Source organism: Chenopodium album, chromosome 7 (assembly GCF_948465745.1).
Source record: "Chenopodium album chromosome 7, dcCheAlbu1.1, whole genome shotgun sequence".
NCBI lineage: Eukaryota > Viridiplantae > Streptophyta > Magnoliopsida > Caryophyllales > Amaranthaceae > Chenopodium > Chenopodium album.
Window position 1 is genome coordinate 69,935,335 of NC_137840.1, and position 20,895 is coordinate 69,956,229.

The following is a 20,895-nucleotide window of genomic DNA, read 5'->3' on the forward strand; positions in this document are numbered from 1 at the left end:
CAACCGTGCATTGCACGGAATTTAATCTAGTTTTAATGAAAAGTTAAATAACGCCCGCATTTAAATATGACAGGACGAAACTACTCTCACCTACTAACTTAATCTACTAGAAACATTTTTCTTCCAACAAACCACCGACGACCAACGATAAGGTAATCATCGGAGCTTAAGTCTTGTTTTTTTCATTATTCATTTTTTAATTTTTGGGTGCAGACCAAACGCCTGATTTTTTCTAAAATCCGAGGAGGAAATGTCTAGAATTTTCGAAATTCCAAGACTGAAACGAAAATTCTAGGCGTTTCTCTTCCTGAAATTTCGAAAATTCTAGGCATTTCTTTTATAGTTTTTTCACGGTTTTTGGTTTTATCTTAACCTTTGAATACATCAGATTATTAACATTGTCATAAAAAAATACAAAAAAGTAATTCTAATTTAATCTATGCTTACCCTAATGTGAAAACCATGATTTCATGATTTATCTCGCGAAGACTTATGAATTAAATAGTTGAAGAACATTGTGTTAATAATGATTAATCAATGCTTAATATTTTTACTTTAACTCGTTAACGATTAAATGTTAATGGATACTAAGATGTTCTAGCTTAATACTTCGTATTAGAAATTTTCTTTCGTGAAAAAAAATAAAAAATTGGGGTAATTTTTAGGCGTTTATACAAGCCAACAAGACAATGGAAGTCATTGAACATACTGTTGAAACTACAAAAAAACTTGGTTTTATATACTACGTACATTAGTCATAGAACCAATTGGCTGATTAATTGATTAACGCTTTCCCTTCATTAATCAAAGCTTTTTCTTATAATAAGTCTTACATTTTGCGCTCTCAAAGCTATGGAAAAATAAGATTAACTTTATATAATACCTTCAGCTAAATGCAAATTGGCAAGAACAAAAACTGCCAAGTATCAATTATATAGGTGGACAAATTAATAGAACTGTACATTATATTAACAATTTTATCAACTCAAAAGTCCACATTCCAACTTGCCCTCCCAATTACAGCTCAATAATAACTAAGGAAACAATTTTTATCTACAGTAACTCTCTCGTTCCCACTACCCATAATAAATCAAGATTCTTAGCCAAATCCGAATCCCTCGCTAGCTTCATGGATCGCGAGCAGTAACCTCTCCTGCAGATGTTCTTTAGAAGGATACTCGGGTAGATCCAACTGGTTGAAGCTGTTTAAGATTTAAAATCAAAGTTTTAGAGTCATGTACAAAAAATATAAACACATCTTACAATGGGACAAGTGAATAAGTTTGAGCAAGAGTTTTTTTTTACCATGTATGCGCAGATGGTAAATGATCTGCACTTCCGTATGCTTTGTGTATTTGAAACTTTTGTGCGCCTGAAATGCCTTGAAGGGCACTGAAACCTTCAAGAGGAACCTGAAAGAATAATAGATGGTATCATAATTAGATCAAAAACCATTGTAAGAAGACAAGGTCTAAAATGATACGAGTATAACAAAAGGAATCGCCCCATAACTTTGGGGCAATCCAACCAAAGAGCCAAATCTAAACCATGCAAATATAGTTTTAAGAAAAATAATTACCTTGGAAGTGCCAGTAACAAATTGCAGCAAGCGTGCCTTATCTTCCTTGCTAAATCCCTGGACCACTTCCCAGAACCACTGAATAACCGGAGATGCAGGACTGTACCCAGAATATTCAGTATTCGCTCTCATATCCTCCACTGCAAAACAACAAATATGGATGGTAAGAGACCAGAAAGAAAAGACACTAAAGAGAATTTCTTTGGGCCTAGGATGCGTGGTTAAAGAACACAATACTTACAATCAATATCTGGAAGCCCACTTATCAATAATTCAAGTTCTTTGTCATTGAAAATAGATATGAGGTCTCGAGCAATCAGCTCAGTGAATCCATCCAAGAAAGCATTAATTTGAGGACGAATTGCAGTTGTCAATCTGTGTTCCGCAACTAAATCTACATATTGATGCTTATTCTCCTCTGTGACTTTAATGTTTCGTCCACCAGGAATTAGCTCATAATCCGTCACCTGTATTTTTTAAGCCAAGTCTAAATGTTAAAACCTTATCTTTGAGAGGGAAAAAATAAAAAACAAACCCACACACACACACATGGTAAATAGAGAAGATTCATACCTGTGTCCTTTCATACAATATCAGCTTCTCCTCATCAGCATCAATGCTGAAAGTAAGGTCTAGTACATCGCTTATATCATGCTGCAGAAACATAGAGATGATAAGAAAGCCATTCTAAAAAGGCAAAAAGAAATACGAAGGGGGTAATAGAAGCAAAGGAAACTTTTTCACTTGTGACTTATAAAAAGAACACAGCAATAAAAGACACATACCTCAAGCATCCATTTAAGATTTTTGTAGTAGTCCGGATCAATGGCTTCTATGTCATGATAAGTCACTTTAACACCAAGGATATGCTTGTAAAATGAGCGAGTAAAATGAACATCCAAAAGCTGACCATCGAACAGGGCTTTGCCAACCTGTAATGTTTCATGTAGCTCAGCACCAGTAAACTAAGTAAATGACACAAATTTGCATGGATGAAGAAAGTAAACTTACAACTCGCCCAACAAATTTGAAGTACGATAGATGCTCAGTCTGATACACAGAATTTGGGTTTGGCTGAAAGGTAGAATCATTGCCCACGGTAGTGAACAATAATGCACCTTTGTCAAAGATAACCCGGGACAATGACTGATACCATTCCCTAGTAAGCCCTCCGGCATCAATACCTTCCTCTCCCTGGAAATGCACAGTCAACCTTCCCTTCAATTCTTGGGTAGACCTCATTCGCAGTTGATTGTATGAATCTTCAAGAATGTACGCTCTTCTCACTGAAATCCTCAAAGGACTGTGATGATGGTCATGTTGATGCTTTATCTTTGATCTAAAGTGAGCACGTTTGTTATCAAAATCAATGAAACGAGGAACCTTTATCATCAAGGAAAAGGACTTTTCAAGCAGCCCAGGGTTCTGCCGTATAAAAGCATTCAACAACTTTCGATGCTTCTCAGTGAACTTCACAAAAGCAGCACGCTTCTCATCAACACAGGAGACAGGGCCTAATACCTGCTGCTTGCTGGCAGAAGTACTGGCATCATCTACTTCTGGAACAGCAGCAACAGTAAAGTCCTGACTTGCACCAGGCTGTCCAGGGTATATTTTCTCACATGTCACAAAGAAAGATTCAATGTAAGGCAGGACATTTTGGCTGCCAGCGGGGAGAGGTGGGCTTGCAGTGGAAGGTTTAGATTTGACAGCTAGAGATGGAGGTAGTTCAAGACCAGACTCCGAATAAACCTCTATTCTGCTTATGCAACTGCTCAGCTCTAGCCATAAGGGTTCCAAAACAGAGTTGATTTTGCTAACAAGAGAAAGGGCAACACTGTGATCCTTTCCAACATCATTTTGCTGATCTTCTTGCTTCTCATTCACAGAGGAAACAAGAGAGCTAAGAGCCTGCAACACCCTCAGTATTGCTGCTCCGTCAGAAGAGGTAGAATGTAGGAGTGCTCCTTCAGCCTCTCCAAAGGAATGCAACTCTTCCATGGCAGATTGACTTAAATTTTGCACAGAGTTTGCAAGCTCAGTTATGAATAAATGACAATGAGATGGAGTATAAGCCACCAATTTCTTCAGCACATCAGCAACAAGTGCATAAGCATTATCTGACAAACTGTATAAAACCTTGTGTTATTTTTAAAAAGCAAAAAGGAAACTCAAATGAGCTCAGCAGAAATGCAGAGCAACATAAGATACACACGTCAAAGATATTGTGCAAAGTGACCATTCTCCGAAAGCCAACAAGGAATAGTGAAGAATGAGAAGCATACAATTATGGTGAGCAATGGAACCACAAGTGACACAACCTTATGAATTTTTAATTTCACAAAACAGAAGGAAATTTATGAATTAAATAAGGATTTGAAGAACTTACCCCTCAGTTGCAAGTAAAGAGCATAACAGCCTAAGATCAGATTGAGGAAGGCTAAGCAGAGCAGATTGAGCATCATATGCCTCACTTAAACCAGATACTGAAGGTACCATAGACTCATCAACTTTAGATTCCACATTGACTTCAGAAGAAATTGCTCTTGAATCAGTAGGTTGCATCTCAGCATCGGTTGTAGGTACCTCAGAAGAGCCAGACGGCTGTTCTGGAGCAGGTAATGCAGGTTTATTTTGACTAGATTTACTTCCAGCATTGTCAATTATAACATCCAGTAGGCTTAAGAGCTGGCATGAAATAGAAAACATCATTATCAGACCAGCAAAACTAAAGCAAAAGATATAAATGAGACTAACACAGAAATTCCATCAACGTAATATCTTCACCTGTTCTAAGTGCGCATTGCTCCTCAAATAAAGAGGTTGATTCAAAAGACCCAATAACAGAGCAACAGAATGCAACTCCTCATGCGCCTCAGCATTTTGAGCATCAACAATCATCAATGCTTTACCGTGCACTTTATCTGCATTCTCAAATGCACAATGAGACAGAAGTGGCAGTCTAAGTTCGAGCAGAATCTTGGCAACAAAGGGATGATTTCGAGCCAGGTAGGTTAGAGTTTCAAGAACTCGCCGAGAAACCAAAGGAGGGACTCCTAATCACCACATGAAAGACCATACAATTAGAGGAAGGAAAAGAAAAAGAAAGAAAAAAGCAATTCAAAATGTAAAACTTCATATCAAAACAAAAATGGAATAAAGTGAACATTCGCATGTACAGGAATTTGAACAGTCTACAAATTCAAGTTCCAAAGAAGCCTTGATTACAATTATACAGTGGGTCTTCTGGCAAACACATCCACGTAGAATCAAATCAAACAGAAGCAAGCAAAGCTCCATTAGTAAATAAATAAGTTCCATCAGTAAAATTACAACAAGTCTTACCATCAACAAACTGAGGGCGTGAATACATCACATGGCTTTGGCAAGCATACAGCCGATATGAAGGCTCAGCATCATTTTGCTGATTGCCCAGCTTATGCTCATCAAGCATCAGCATCTCCATCAAAATTTTAACTAATGCAGTCCTGGTCTCGGAATGAGCACACAGATTCAAAAGAAGTCTCTGAAATGAGCCTTTATAGACTTGCTGCAAAGAAATAAACATTAGAATCTTTCAAAAACTAACAAATAAAAAAATTCAGAAATTTCAATGAAGCATAACACACCTGAACAACACGCAGCAGCCTTATCATTCCCTTAAGAGCATCCGTATCAACTAAGGGAGCACCATCAGCTTCAAGTAGTCTACCTCCAACTGAACGACGTGAAGCAACGGTACCAACAGCTCTGTCCAGGCCAGTTCCTTCACCTCTTCTGGAAGACTCGCCTCTTCGGCTTCTTGGGTACATACCAAATAGTGTGCGACTGTGATAACGGTGAGCAAATCTTTCACGTAACATGTTTGCCTCAGCAACAAGAGCAGGAGTTAAATTTGCCAGCACAGCATCAGAAGATGTTAAAAGGACCTGGCAAAAATGTGAATTTATAAAGATGAAAACATGACAATCAGCACTTAAATTACTCTTTTAAAGATATCTGCTAATTTACCTCTTCTCTGAGTTCTGAAGGAAAGGTAGCAATTATTGAAACAGTATCCATCTCAACGGGTTGCCCTTCCAGCTCCTGGGATTGATGTAGCCTCTGTGCCTGCTGCTGCGCAAGAACTTCAGCTCGAATATCTGCCGGCAGTGCGGCAAGAAATTCAGGATCGATATCTCCAGTATTCTGCTGCTCAGCATTAGCAGGCTGCGTAACCTGACCTTGCTGGGCAGATAAAACTTCAGCTCGCAACTCTTCTGGAAGTGCATCAAGGAATGCAGGATCAATTGAACCAGACTCACCATCACCCGTCGTTTGCCCCCCATCACCAGGAACACCTTCCTCAGCCTCCTGATTAGGGTTTTCTGCAACTTCACTTAAACTATGAAGTGGTGTATCCCTGCCACCAGCAGGGGTAGTAGCACCAAACGAAACAGTGTTTCTCCTGGTCCGAGTTCCCAGTGACTCACCCAATGGCATTCTGTCAGCAGAACCTTGTCTGTCTGCTCCATCATCATGACCATCAGCACTCCCGATTTCAACATCAAGGCTTCGGAGACTTTCTCCCAAAGTTGCCCCACTGCCACCACTTTCTTGGCTCACTGCCTCAACATCTCGAACTGCCGCATCATTATGTTCAAATTGCAAATCAACAGACTGAGACACTGCACATGGCACATCAGTTCCATGAGGTGTAATTGACCCCAATCTATTATCAGAATTAGAGCTGTCCATTGCTTCAGATGATGGTACGGGAGGATAAGAACTTTGGTCATTTGCATTATTCTCAACTGGAGTATCTTCCCTCATACTTGTTTCAGATGGTTGCAGCTCGCCAGCATCAATCTTTCTCTCAGAGTCAACACTGGTCCTGTTTTCATCAGAAGGCTTCTCCGTCTCTGGCCTCCTCAGCTGTGACACAATAAACTCCTCCAAGCCTTGTGGTATAGCAGTTGAACTAGAACCACCACCTTGCTCATTATCATCAAGCCACAAATTGAACCGGTGACTTTGACGTCCATTTCGCGCAGAACGAAATATAGTGTCTAGCCGAGAAGAAGCACTTTCCAAGTTTCTATCAGAAAACAACAGATCACTTGTATTTTCTGAAAGTCAAAGCATGTGTTAAAGTCTACACTAAGAAAAATAAGATAAGCAATCAACTGTGGAAACCAAAAAAAAAAAATCAAATGCAACACCAATCTACCTGAAGCCCTAGAAGTCGTCGAAGTTGAAGAAGGGTGGGACTCAACGAGCAATGGATGTTGAGACGGCGCAGTGTTTTCACTTCGTCCAAGAAGATTGTATATGGAAGTAGAACGCCCTTGGCGCCTAGAGCCAAATAATTCTACAGGCATCACTTGCAGAGTTTCATTTGCAAAACTGTGATCTCTACCAAAAACCTCTATGTGATCAAGTACATTGATCCCATTAATGCCTTCCTCCAACCGAAGTATGAGTCCATCTTCATCATCCTCATCCTCCTCATCTTCTTCCTCCAAAACTTCATCATCAAACTCATCTTCATCCATCTCATGGTCATCCTGATCAGTATCTGGATGGGGAAGGTGGTGATCCTCATCTTCTTCCAAATCATTATGCTCATCTTCATCTTCATCATCTTCATCATCATCTCCATCATCCGCATCATCTACAGACATCTCATCATCGTCGTCGTCATCTAGAGTTTCTTGTCCATCTGGTTGAATTTCAATTCTAATTCCTACATTAGCAACCCCATTCTCAAGGCCCCTTCCATCACCTGGTGTGTCATGCATGTAATCATCTTCGTTTGGAGCAAAGCCTCCATCAAGATCCTGGTCATGCTCCATATCATCTGTTACAGCCTCAGAGCCACCATACATATGCCCAACGCTAAAAGAATCGCCTCGAACATCAGTAACAGAATTATCATTCTCTTGAGAAGCAGCTGCTATAGCTTGCACACCATCGCTACTATTTTCAGTTCTCTCATGCAAATTAATATCAGAGGGTTTGGCAGAGCCCTCATTCTTACCTGCATGAGCATCAGCAGAATGTATATATTCCTTTGTCACCAATTCTAATGCTTTGGTGAGTCCAGTAACAACAGTTAATGAGTCACCCAAGTCAAGGTCCAACACTTGTAGGGTACGAGTCAATGATCTGACCAAACCAACATCAATGAAAGTAGCAGAAGCTTCTGATGAGATATATGAACCAGTTGGGGATCGAGCACCGAGCACATCATTTATAAGTTCAATAAAGGCCAAAATTTCATTGCCTGGTGAATTGAAACCCTCAGCAGATTCCACAAAGTCATTGAAAACTGAATTAATCTCTGTAAATATTCTCTTCCTTGCCTCAGCAGACCGCACACATGCAGCTACCAAAAATTGACTGGCCCTGGTTGCAAGCTTGTGCTTCCAGTCACCATCTAATTTCTTTTCTTTTTTGGGTCTTTTAGAGTAGGGGACAAATTTGTGCAGAACATGGAAAAATAATCCCCCAGAGGTGCATCCAGAAGAGCCATGCTGTGGCAGGTTCTTGCAGCTACTAATTTCAACATCCTTCCGCAACAAAACATGCACAGAAGCAGAATATGTGACAAGAATCTCTGTGAGAAGCTTTAACATAAACACAATTTTGGCCAGTGAAGCAGAAACATCCTGGTTTTGTGCTTCATTTTCTTCAGATTCAATCACAGGAGCCTTTCCTTTTCCTTTATATGTAGCAACATCGATGTCCATTTTAGTTGTGGACTGTGTACCCGAAGCTCCAGGTAAGGAATCATCTTTCTTAGGGGGTTCAAACGTTACAACTCTATCCAGGAGAAGTTCGATTACATTGATGAAGCTTTGGGGAGGTTTCCTGTGAGCCTTAAAACTCTTGGATTCCTGAAGCTTCCCTTGCCCACCTCCTAACACCACAGGAGAAAGACCACCAGGATTAGGCTTCGCATCAATACCCAATGGTTTATCCTTCTCAGATGTTTTTTCCTTTTCTTTCTCCTTGTCCTTAAGTTTATCCTTCTCACGATCTTTCAGTAATACAATATATGGCCTGTCACCAACCATCTCAACTTGACAAACAGACTGTGCAGCCCTCATGAATACCACCGGGTCTCTAGATATCACGGATGTCAAATTTGACAGAAAGTTGCGGACAGTAAGCCTTCCACTAGATTGTCTGTTTGTTGCAGTTACAATATTGTGTCTTATCTCAGACTCCATTGCCTGCTGAAGGGTCTGAGGATCTTCAAGAATATGACGGATGATAGTAGATGCAATATTGTCAAAACCAGAGAACAGGCTGCTCGTCGGTAGATTGAGAAGCAAAGGAAGACCCCCCGCATCAAGAAAATTAACAGCAACAGAGTGGGTTCGTGTCAGTGTCGCACATAGCTGGAGAACAGCATGCATTGTCTCTGAGGGCATTTGTTTCCTAATACAGCTACAAGCAACCTCAATAAGCCTCTTCTGCTGATCAGAATCAACACGCGGTTGTAATGATTCCAGCGGCTTATTTTGCTTATCCTCATCAATAATGACTGGTTTCTGCTGGCCACTCTCAGTGTTCCTCTTCAACAATTCAATAACCTCTGGATTCAGCTTCTGATCAACTTGTAACAAACGATCAACAGCAAGAAATGCAGCTGTTACCCATTTAGGAACATGTGCTTCTATCCCACCAGTTGATCCCCCATCCCATTGCCACAATACATCAGAGACAAGCTCAACCAAGCCATTTTTCAGACAAGTTTCTCGGGACACAGCATCTTCATGGAGAATCAAAGCAAGAACATGAAACAACGCAGACAGCATAGAGCTATTCCCACCATCTGTTACAGAGTTACATTTCTTTATCTGGTTAACAATAAAGGAGATAACATTAGGTCTGTATTGACCATTGTTCTGGGAGCACATTGTCATAAGCAAGTCTCGAACTGGAAATGCTAGGGATTCCTTTGACTGCAAAAGCTTAACACAAGTCAACAACAATTCATCAATTGGTGGAAGCTGTGCCATCTCCTCTTCAAAATTTTGATTGCTTTCAATCACAGCATCTTCTTTTGATTCTGACTCCGGGTTTCCCAGAGACATAGCAAGTGCACGAGCAAGCTCATCATCTTCTTGGACTTCCTCTGGATGATTGAACAGCCAATCCATTGCCAACTCAACACTGTTGGCTCCAACTTGTCTCAGAGATTCTTCAGCTCTGGCCCTTGAAAACCCCATATCTACAATTGTTGCAATAACTGCTTCATTTAAAGGTGGACCAGTTACACGGTTGCTGCTGCTACTACTACTGACATTTTTCACTTCAACTCCAGAATATATATGCCTAATAATAGAGATAATTGAAGTGATGAATTCATAGCTGCAATCAACAAATTGTGGATCGTTCCATACTGGAAGCACAGCCTTCAAGACCATAGACTGTAGAACCTTGACAAATGTCTCAGCATCCGGTGGAAATGGAATAGTACCACTAGATAAAGGTTGAACAAGCAAGTGTTTAGTAAAGGGAGACAATATATATGATGAGGTGACCAGGTGATCCATCAGCTTCCCATAGCTAGCAAGAGGTCCATAGAGCCATGAATGCTCAGACTCTTGCTTTTTCTCGTGTTTCAGATTTCCATCATCTGTCTCCATAGGTGATGCAGGGACCGTAAACAGCAATTTGCTTGTAGCTTCAAATGTCGTCAACACAGACTGAATGACACCTTGCCCATACAAGCAATTTAACAGTACAGGATTACAGGAATCATGCCTGTCCATTAAGATGCCATCAATGAAATCCACAACCTTGCCAAAGTATCGGCACTTGCTGAATACTGATGCTTCAGATCCAGAAGGGCTCATATGACCCCCAAAATTCATATGTTCCAGACAGATAGAGGAAAAGGTAGATACTACAGCTTTAGAAGAAGGTGATATATTAACAGCATCCTCACGTCGACGAGAAGGCAACATCATTGACTTCCCCAATTCTTGAAGTAGATGCATAATGTGTAATACAAGTGATCTAACCATATCGCAACAAGATGAAAAATAATTTTTCTGCTTATCCTCCTCCCTCCTAGAAGCACTATCAGTATCTGAACCACCTGACTCACGTAATTGCTGGCTGCTTCCCAGACGTAGGTTTGAGCCATCAGAAGTACTTCTTTGTATCCCACTTGCTCTACCAAGATCTCTGTAGAGATTAATAAGATCAAAAAACTGGGACTCAACACTCCAACCAGACATCCTTCTTCTGAATAGGGGATCAAGCAACTGCCTAAAAGAAGTGACTCTCTGTTCCTCAGTCCCGCCAGAACTAGATACCTGCTGTGATTCTGGTGCAGAAACAGAATCAGCACCTTCTTGTACATCTACTTTAGCATCCTCAAGAAGTGCAAGCTGCCATAAACATTCACGATGCACTCTCCCAATATCTTCCAATACATCCTTGTTATCACCACCAAATTCTGTAAGCAATGCGGATATCCACCGATTTTCTTTTGCAGCAGCGAGAAATAGAAGAAATTCAACAAGAAACAATGAAGAGAAAACTCCATCGTCAAGTTTAGCCTTAGAATCCAACAAGAATGACCCTCCAACCAGACTAAATCCAGTCAAAGCCTTCTTTAAATGATCCCTCAAAAATGAACAGAAAGTACGAGCTAGCGGAGTAGAGTGATGCTGGGTGAAGCCCTTGAAAACCATGGTGCTGTGCAAAGCAATAGCCATCCCCTCAGAGGATTGGGCGATACTAGGCCGGAGTAAAAGCTTCAACAAAGCATCAATACCAGACTTCTCTACAAACAACCGACAAGTTTCTGAATTCTCCATTGTCCTGTGAATCAGCACCATTACATGGAAGACACTCAAGTTAATGAACTGCTCATCAGTAATCCCCTCCCCAGCAGAATCAGGAGAAACAATACTGGAAGAGCTTTCACTTCCACTTGCTTTCGCTCCAGAATCCATTTCCATAGAATTGCCCTCGTTGACCTTTTCAGATGAGCCTGAAGAGCTGCCCTCCCCAAAAGAAGAGATTTTGTTGATAATCTCAATAATAATATCAACCCCGGTGCTTCTGAGTGAAGATACATGACGCAACAGCTCTTCCACACCATTTGCCAAAGGAACAATAGCTTCATTCATAGCAACAACATATTTCTTGCATGTGAAAATATCCAGAAGAAAACGCAATGCAGAACTTTCTTTAACTGCCTCCAAACCTTTGGTATTAAGGCAAATAGCACCCAAGCCACTAGGCACGCATGTGAGAGCCTTCGAAGAAGGTAGTACACCAGCAACAACTGAAGATAAAAATGCATCTGGCAGACCAAATTCATGTAAAATAGGGAAACAAGTGGGGTCTTTATGGAGGATTTCGCTCATAACGGTAACAGCTGAGCAATAAATATCACCACCAAATTTCCCAACATTACCAAATATCAAAGCCAAAGTGGATGGCAAGGTACTATCATGAGAACTCTGGGAGCTGGATGCGTTTGTAGGAGCATAGGTCGCAGACCCAAGAGCCTTCAACAAAGCCCTAATGAGCCTCTTCTGACCATATAAATGATCCTCACAAGAGCTTGAACCCTCACCCAAAACCATCACATTATCATCTGAACCAGCTGTACCAATTACTCTTTGAACCTCTATATGCAGTCTCTGGGCTAAAAGTTCAACACCTCCCGAATCTTTCAAAAGGGTAACAGCTGCATTACTGTAATCCATCAGCTTCTGAAGAGTTTTCACAGCATAACAGACAAGGTGCATATGTGCAGGATCCGAATCCTCCAAAAGAGGCAAAAATGTTGGAACCATTCCCGAGCCACGGATGATGCTCCCCGAACTTGAAGTAGATATAACATGAAGCAGATAGAATTGCAGAAGTGCCTCAACAAAAGCAAGAGATGAAGGATCATTAGAATTCTTCAAAGACAAAATTGCCTTCTGAAGTACATTCAGAAGAATCATTCGGTTTCCCCCAGCAAAATTAATGCTTGAACCACTCAGCATCCTGGCTCGATCATGAGATGATGAATATGCAGCCAATTGAGCTCCCAATGCAAGCATAGCAAGTGTTCTGACAGTTCCAGAAATAGTTTCCTCGGATCGAACTATCTTTATTAGCTCGTTAGTATATTCCGGCTCGTTAGCAAAAAAAGACACAAGCTCATCATTTGCATCGTTAGACTGCACAAGCACAATAAAAGCAAGAAGGCAAATTCTACTGTACAATCTGCCTAATCTGGGAGAACGAAAAGCATGTGCATATCTGATTCTTGTGAGCAGCGAGAATCTCTGCTCAATTGGTACATTATACTGCTCAATGCACTGCTTAAGGAGCAAAAGATCATCCTCTTTCCTTAAATGCAGATCTGGCATATGAATCATGGTTGAACTAGAAGATTTTACATCACTACTGCTTTCCCCACTTCTTTGAGGACTAACCCCATGCAATTCAAAGTACAAGGTCGAGCCTAGACGAGTTTGAGACTTTTCATCTTTGTCCTGTGCGTCAGAGGGAAATAAAGATAATCCCTCTTCTCGACTCTTCTCATTTGCCACAACACATGAATACAAACCCAGGCCTTCTTCCTTGCTCCCCCATCCCTGGGCTAGTGACAATAGGCAACTATTGATAGAGCCAAGTCCAATCATCTTTCCACTTACATGCAACTTAGAGGGAGGTATTTTTACTAGTGCAGAAAGAGTCTCTAATGTGGCCAAAAGAACCTCAGGATCTGTTGATGCAAGAAGAAACTTGAAATGCTGTCCAGAAAACAATAACAGTAAACAAAATTAGTTGGATCAAATGTAATAAAAACTGCTGATACAAACAGATAAACTAATAAACTTCACAGTACCTCTAGACCATCAAATGAACCCTTATTGTGACAGTTCTCAAGGATGATTTGCATCACCCTCAAGATCTGCAAAACAGCATGCTTTGGAAATGGGGCCTCATCCTCTGTAATAGTATCTGAGAGGAGGAGGTCATTCCTTTGAATTAGATATGCCTTGAAGTATGTATCAAAGTGATGAAACAGTGGTCTCCAATGATGAAAATTCCCCTAAAAAGACAGGAAAAGGAAAGTTGAGGCAAGCATCATACACAAATGTAAAAACATCATTTCAAATAGTACAAAGAACCACCTTGTTGTACTCCCAGCGAAAACCAGACAATGGAATTGCCAGGTCTTGCAGTGGACTCTGAATAACCTTGTCAATAAATGCTTTGATTTTAGGAGGCTGCAAGGGAAAAAAAAAAGATCGAATCAACAAAACCCACCATTGAGATCATTTAACTGATTTGAGAATACAACAATATCAAATCATAGTTGGTAAAAAGTCTCCGCCTAAAGCCTTGGGCAGTAAGCATTAATGACCTCCACAATATTACCCAATCTTTCTAATATCAACAGTTCTGACTTATAAGAAAGCCTTGGCTAGTTCAAAGTGAATGAAAATGTGACACAATGAGAAAACAGAAAATCCAGATTATCATTTAAAATACAATGAGAAATTAAACAAAAAGATAGAATTCATCATACAACTATTGTAAACAGAAGGAATGAGCTGAAACTAGGTATTGATCATACAGCTTTCGCACAAGACCAAAATAAAGCTTAAGCAGAATAATAAAGCTGCAAATACGCATTGATCATACATTTTCCATGTAAAAACACCAAGATAAATTCATTACTACACGGAAGACCTCACGGAAACAAATTCGTCCAATTTATTCAGTATAAGATCTCATCCATTCAAATGTATCCTTATAACGACTCCGTATTACGAAAACAAGATAAACACAAGTTCCTATCAATCTAATCAATTATTAAACAAGATTCAGAATCTTCACCTTCCCACATTGATCACGATGCGAAAAAACAATGGTAAAAACTATCTTCATCCTTTTATAAAATCTTGACACACATGGAAAATTTATCACATAGCTGCAATTAATCTGATCCATAAGTTTAGTCAATTGCCTCAGCCATCTTCACCTACTATTGTGGGGTGCACCGTGCACTAAAATCTAATTTACAAATTTAATAATCTAAACCAGACAATTTTCACACCATTTCATTTTACAATTATAATAACAAATTACTCAAATACCAAACATATATATCTATCCTGCGGCGCTATTTCAAATCCAGGCACCATTTTACATTTGCACAGATAGATTTCAATTCACCAATAAGAAGATTCTTCCACAGTGTTTTGAATGTTAATTCAACAAGCAAAGCATTTGTTTTTATACAAGACTGACATGAAGCAAAATAATATATTTAATTACAAAGGCACATACAAAAACCCACTAAAAGTTTTAAATTTGTTACATTTTGATAAAAGCACAATCAACCCAATACATTAAACTGCTAATTAATCAACTATTATCCAAAACCCTTATAATTAACTAATTAGTAAACCCTAACAAACAACCCAATCAAAAATCCATCCCCACAATTGAAGAAAAAAAAAACCCTAAATCAGCAATCAATGCCCAAAAATCCTAGTACAAAAACAAATCAAAAATTCATAAAAACAACAGAAAAATCAAATAAACTAACCGTCTCAGAATCAAGTTGAACAGAAGGACCAAAAGATCCTTCATTAGAAAAGAGCTGCCGAAGCCGCGACGGCAAACTCGATCTTAAGGTAGCCATTTCTGCAAAAATCCAAACTTCCCTTGATTAATTTCTCCATAATCAACCAAAAAAACACCCCAGAAAGCAAAAATTAAAATCAGAATCAAACTTCATAAATTAATCATCAATTCCAAAAATTAAAACCCACAAATAAAAAACCCTAAAAATGAGGAGAGATAAAATTAAAGAGTCAAAAGAAGAGTACCAAAGATTATGAAGAAGATGAAGATGCATACACATCCGAAATTTGTTCTTGGATTTTCGACTATACAAGAATAGAGAGAGAAAAAGAGGAGAGAGAAACAGAAGAGGCGGAACACCAAAGCAAAATGGAGGAGAGAGAAAGAGAAAACTGGTGTTTTTGTTTCTTGCTTTTTTCTTTTCCTTTTCCTTTTCTTTTCTCTCTTTTTTTTTTTTTTTTTTGGGAGTTTTTTTAAAAAGAAAAGAAAAATGTTTATTTGAAAATGAATGACATTTTAGGTTTTATTTATATAGTTTTATGAAAAAAAAATGAAGAGTTAAGAAAATGGTAAGATTAGAGTCGGTTTAAATGGGTAATTAGGGTTATTACTATGAGTTGTAAATTTTTAGTATACTTTTTAAGGTTATTCTAAAAGTTTCTTGAAGTTAGGTCATAAATTTGTGTTTGTATGTTTCTTAGATGGAGGGAGGGTTCAAAATGGCGGTTTTTACAAGCATAATTTGTATGCAAGTACATGGTACGAATGACTTAAAACTGAGTACTTCTATTAGATAAGCTGATAAAGAGTGAGTTTCGGACGAGGTAAATTTTAAAATATCTGAATAATCTATGTACTACACATTATAGATTTGAACATAATGTATTTTATTCCTTATATTAATCCGATACATAATAAATGTGAAAAGTAAACTCTGTAAATGAATTTATTTTGATGGGATGTGTTTGCAGTGTTTTGGATGTGCTTTGCATAATCTTCTAAAAAACATTGAAGTAAAGACCAGATTTGTAGAATAATGGTGTTGGATTGAAATTGAAGTTCTTTTAAAGATGTGGTTGGAAATGGCATACTTTGTATTGTGTTCGTATCTTCATTCTATATTACTTGTAGCGTTGAAACTTCCTATTTTGTTGATGTATTGACGATAATGTAAATTGCTTACATAAAGTAACATAATAAATATAAATTTATTGTCAATATAATGTCTTCAACTAAAATGGAAAAATAAATACAAGATGTGATTAGAAATGGAATATTTTGCATTGTTTTTAATTCCTATTTGAAATTTTCTATTTTGTTTAGGTGTTGGCGGGCGGTGTAGTTTGTTTTTTTCATTTCAAATTTATGATAATGATCAAATAAAATTAATTAATACTTTTAACTAAAATATTTATTTAAAAAATAAAAAAAATAAAAAATAAATAAAAAATAAAAAAAAAAAGAAGAAGAAGAAGAAAGAAAGAACACTAAACAAATTATCACAAGCACTTCCAAGTATTCAATCCCAACAAAGTATCCAACCTTTAACAAGCATTATGTTTTATACTCGATGAAAATAATTTTCAAATCGACTTCATACATCAATTTTGGTCAACTAATCCAAAATGAACAAAATTAATAAAATTTACCAGGCTCATAATTCATCATTACCGATTGTACAAAGCATGGTACAATTGGTTATATGGTGGAGATGACATTGTGCCAATTATATTTATGCTTTTTATTATCTAAATTTAAGGTCGGTTCTATTCACCTTATTTGTACTTATTTTAGGGGTAAATAAGTTTAAATAAATTCAGAATAATTCATTTCATGAAAAATAAGTTGTGATAATGGGTTACTCAAGTACAAATTACAACTAAAATAAGTTAAGTTCCAAAAAACGGTGAACAATCGAAAAATAAGTTCCATTAATTCCAAGCTTTTGTTATAAACAAAGGTCATAGTCACAATCGGTGCACTCTATTTCAAAAAAACTAATTATTATACATAGTATTTTTTTTAATCACTTGCGTAATCATACAAAATTAAACTAGACCAATAACGTTAAGGCTGTAATCTATTTAACTTGTTGTTTTTCATTTGTTTCTGATTAATTGCAACAATTTTTTATGTGGTAATAACTCACTAATATTTTATTACGAAGTACTTATTTATCCAGGTCACTAACAATTAAATACACCCCACTACCTATTAGAGCTGACAAACGTGTTGTGTTGCATTTGAATCGAAGTTAAATGTGTTGAAAGACCTCAACACTAACTTGGTCCATTTAATAAACTTTTCATGTTGACCCTTTTAACTAATGGTGTTGAAATGACCTTAACACTAACTCGCTTTTTCATGTCCTGTTTGTATCGTATTGTCTTGTTATAAGTATAAACTAGTTTTTGGGCCCGGGCGATGCCACGGACTAGGGCTGTTCATCGGTTCAAAACCAGACCGACCTGCTGGATTGGATCGAAGATTGAAAATTAGAATTTTAAAAATTGAAGACCGGACCGATTTGGACCGATTTAAGATTTTTTTTAAAAAAAAATCTAAATTTTTAATAAAGTTATGGAAAACATGAAAAAAAGTAAAGGAAAAACTATATTTTAACGTCTTCTTTTGTATGTTTAGTACAAAAAAGCTTATAAAACTAAGGGCATGTGTCTCATTGACTGAACTCAGCTGAACTGAACTGAACTGAGCTGAAATGAAATATTTTATAAGAGAAGGAAATTAGGAGCTGAACTGAACTGAAATGAATATTTTATAAGAGAAGGAAATTAGGAGCTGAACTGAACTAAACTGAATTTCAACGTAAGAGAACAGGCCTTAAAGTTTTCTAAGCTTATTAACGATAATCTTAACCATTATTTAAGAGGTATATTTTTGTGTAAAAAAAAAAAAAAAAAAAAGAGGTATATTTTTAATAAAAAAAACAGTCTGTTCCAAGACCAATTTTTATAGGGTTTTGGACTGGACCGAATAAAAGACCAGACCGATTATTTCGGTCCGGTCTAGGGTCAACCCGTGGTGATTCAATCCATTTTTTTGGTCCGGTCCGATTTATGAACACCCCTACCCGGACTATTTACATGAAACTAACTGATCATTAATATACATTGTCATTTATGATTTAATTTTCTTTGAATGAATGTGTTTTTAAAAAAAAAATAATAATAATTAAACCATTTGGTTTATACTTTTATATATATATATATATGTATTTATAACATGTTTGATAATTAGCTTAATTAGACGGCTAAATAGTCAATTTTGTTGTAAGTGATTTGGGGTTTGAATCCTCTTATCTTGCGTATATACGTTTTTATAAACGTCTTTTAATATATTATTCATTGTCGAGTTGACCCATGTTATTAAGCGGTCATAAATCTTTGACACTAACTCAATTTCGTGTTCAATTCGTGTCATGTCAGCTTATACTCTATATTTCAAAATTCTTAATTTGATCCTTACTTTATAATTTTCCAAAAATTATATTCGTACTATTCAATTTAATGTTACAATTAATACGAAAGGATTACCGTGATTGAGAAAAAAAAAAAAAAACACGAGGCAATAATACAGTAGTGTAGGGGCACAATAGAAAATAGAGCATATAAATGTGGAGTTGCCACGTTTATTACACCTCAAATAACACGCGGCAAACTACCTTCCCAAAACACTGAAACAAGTGAAGCAAATTCGATACCTTTTTATTTGGGAAAAAATACATTGATAATTTGAGAGAATTTTGAGATTTATTTTGGTTGAAAATTATGGAAGAAACCAATTTAAGCAGAAGAAATAGTAGGATGGAAGAACAACATAAATCATGTTTCTCAAATATGAAAAATAGTTGCCTCACTTTTTGCGTTTCCGTCCAAGAATGTCTTGGCTATTGCAAAGCCTTTGTTGTTGGCCAGGTACCTTCTTTTCAATCTTACCTTTCTTTATTGGAGAATTCTTGTAAGTTTTGTTTACAAAGGAAGTGAGTTCCGTTCATCTTATTTAGTTATGATAGGTTGGTTCATATTAGATATCTTCAGCAACAAAAAATAAGTTTAGATTGATTCAAATAAGCAATTTAGCGCTAATACGGGTTAATTAGGATTACACAAGTTTAATTTTCAACTAAATGAGGTTTAATAAGTTCAGTTAATTTAAGTTTGGATACGTTCTAATAAGTGAAAATTTGGGAATAATTAGTATACTTCACCTCAGTTTTGGCTTCTAAGGTATCAATGTCCCTCCCTATACACGTGATTACATGAGTAGTATTGACTTACGTCAAACATAAATTACTTGTGGTGTCTATAGTTCAATTTTGACGAATTACCTAGTATTTAAAAACACAAACAATAATTGGGTATGTCTCGTTATTGTAAGAAATTACCATATCTCCTTATTACGGGGTAATAGTGAAAGATACCCCAATGATGTATTGGTCAATGGTTAAGACTGAGAGTTTGTGTACAATTGTACATTAAGTCTCAAGTTTAAATCCCTCACCTCTATTTGCAATTTGTATTACCGTTGTGGGCCTTGTGGCTCATTGAGTAGAAATCAGATGAATAGGACATGAACAGATGACCAGCATCGAAGCTTAGGCTAGGAATCACTTAAATTGCATCCATTATTCGTATTCCACACTCGTGATCATAATGACTAACAAAGGTGTGGTGTCTTCAACTCATTTTTGGTAAAATCGGTTTAAGTTAAACTTTTATGCATTTGTACATTCTTTTGTTCAACTTACATTGAACTTATTTGGGCTGGAAGCCTGGAAGTACTGACTTTGTTTTATCAGTTGAATTGAGTTGGAACTTTCGAACATCATTTATCATATCGGGTAGTAACCCTAGACCCTAGTTGATCCCCGAGATTCCAATATCATGTCATATACCCTGAATTTATATCCCAAAAGTCCCAAAAATAGACTAATCAGTCCAGCCCTTGGTAATATTTTAGTCCGTACAATGTTCTCATGTTGCTCAATTTCTATGCTGTGTGTGTGCGTGTCTGCAAGGGGAAAACATTGATGGCAAGAAACGAGAAGGAAGCAACAATAGCTGATTTGCAAACAGCTAAGATGCAAGTAAACGCGACAGATGCTGCAGAGAAGAAGAAAAGGGAGATTCATAATTCTAACTAACTTACTCGCAATCTTACTGCAGGTTAAAGGTATTGTGTTGCTAATTAATAGTTATTCCATATCATTTTGTATTGTTATTTGTTAATTGTGATATATAGTTGCGCTTCAAATGTAATGTGTTTCAAAAGGATACTGAAATACCTTGCTTGCATTATCAGATTTTTTACCACCATGTTCAACTTTTTTCACCTTATTGTTTACATAAGCTAAGACGTACTCCGTAATGCATTTCTGCATATGGTTTTGAGGGAAACAACTGAATTATTTTCCAAAAGTTACTTATAATTGTTATGAATAACTACAGAGTATAAAGCTAAATAAGCCCAACTTTTATCCAAATCTGTGTGATTTTGAGATACAACCTAACACTTCGAGAAATTAAGATATAAGTAGATAGGGCTAGCAAAAGTGAGATATAAGTAGATAACCAAAGAAATATATGGCAAAAATCACCTCATCTCTCTACACTGAAAAGAAAAATACATATACACATCAATGGTTAGTTGACTCATAAACTGAAGCGATACTAATTAGACGAAAAAAT

At 37.3% G+C, this 20,895-nt stretch overlaps 1 protein-coding gene and 1 long non-coding RNA gene across 2 annotated transcripts; one reads left to right on the top strand and one right to left on the bottom strand.

Annotated features, from left to right (window-relative positions):
- Positions 1-851: 851 nt before the first annotated feature.
- On the bottom strand, positions 852-15,636 carry LOC145639342 (E3 ubiquitin-protein ligase UPL1-like). Its single transcript, XM_081690566.1, has 17 exons — positions 15,433-15,636; positions 15,150-15,247; positions 13,726-13,821; positions 13,437-13,643; positions 6,789-13,341; positions 5,591-6,687; positions 5,209-5,508; positions 4,925-5,129; positions 4,367-4,635; positions 3,969-4,267; positions 2,591-3,707; positions 2,365-2,511; positions 2,153-2,233; positions 1,821-2,046; positions 1,580-1,719; positions 1,306-1,412; positions 852-1,202 (listed from the first exon to the last, which is right to left on the bottom strand). Exons 2-17 carry the CDS (start codon positions 15,243-15,245, stop codon positions 1,100-1,102), a joined length of 11,043 nt encoding a protein of 3,680 aa, XP_081546692.1. The 5' UTR covers positions 15,246-15,247; positions 15,433-15,636; the 3' UTR covers positions 852-1,099.
- A 3,266-nt stretch (positions 15,637-18,902) lies between these two features.
- Positions 18,903-20,539, top strand: LOC145639344 (uncharacterized). Its single transcript, XR_014114870.1, has 2 exons — positions 18,903-19,122; positions 20,226-20,539. It is a non-coding gene; the product is annotated as an uncharacterized LOC145639344 (long non-coding RNA).
- Positions 20,540-20,895: the final 356 nt, after the last annotated feature.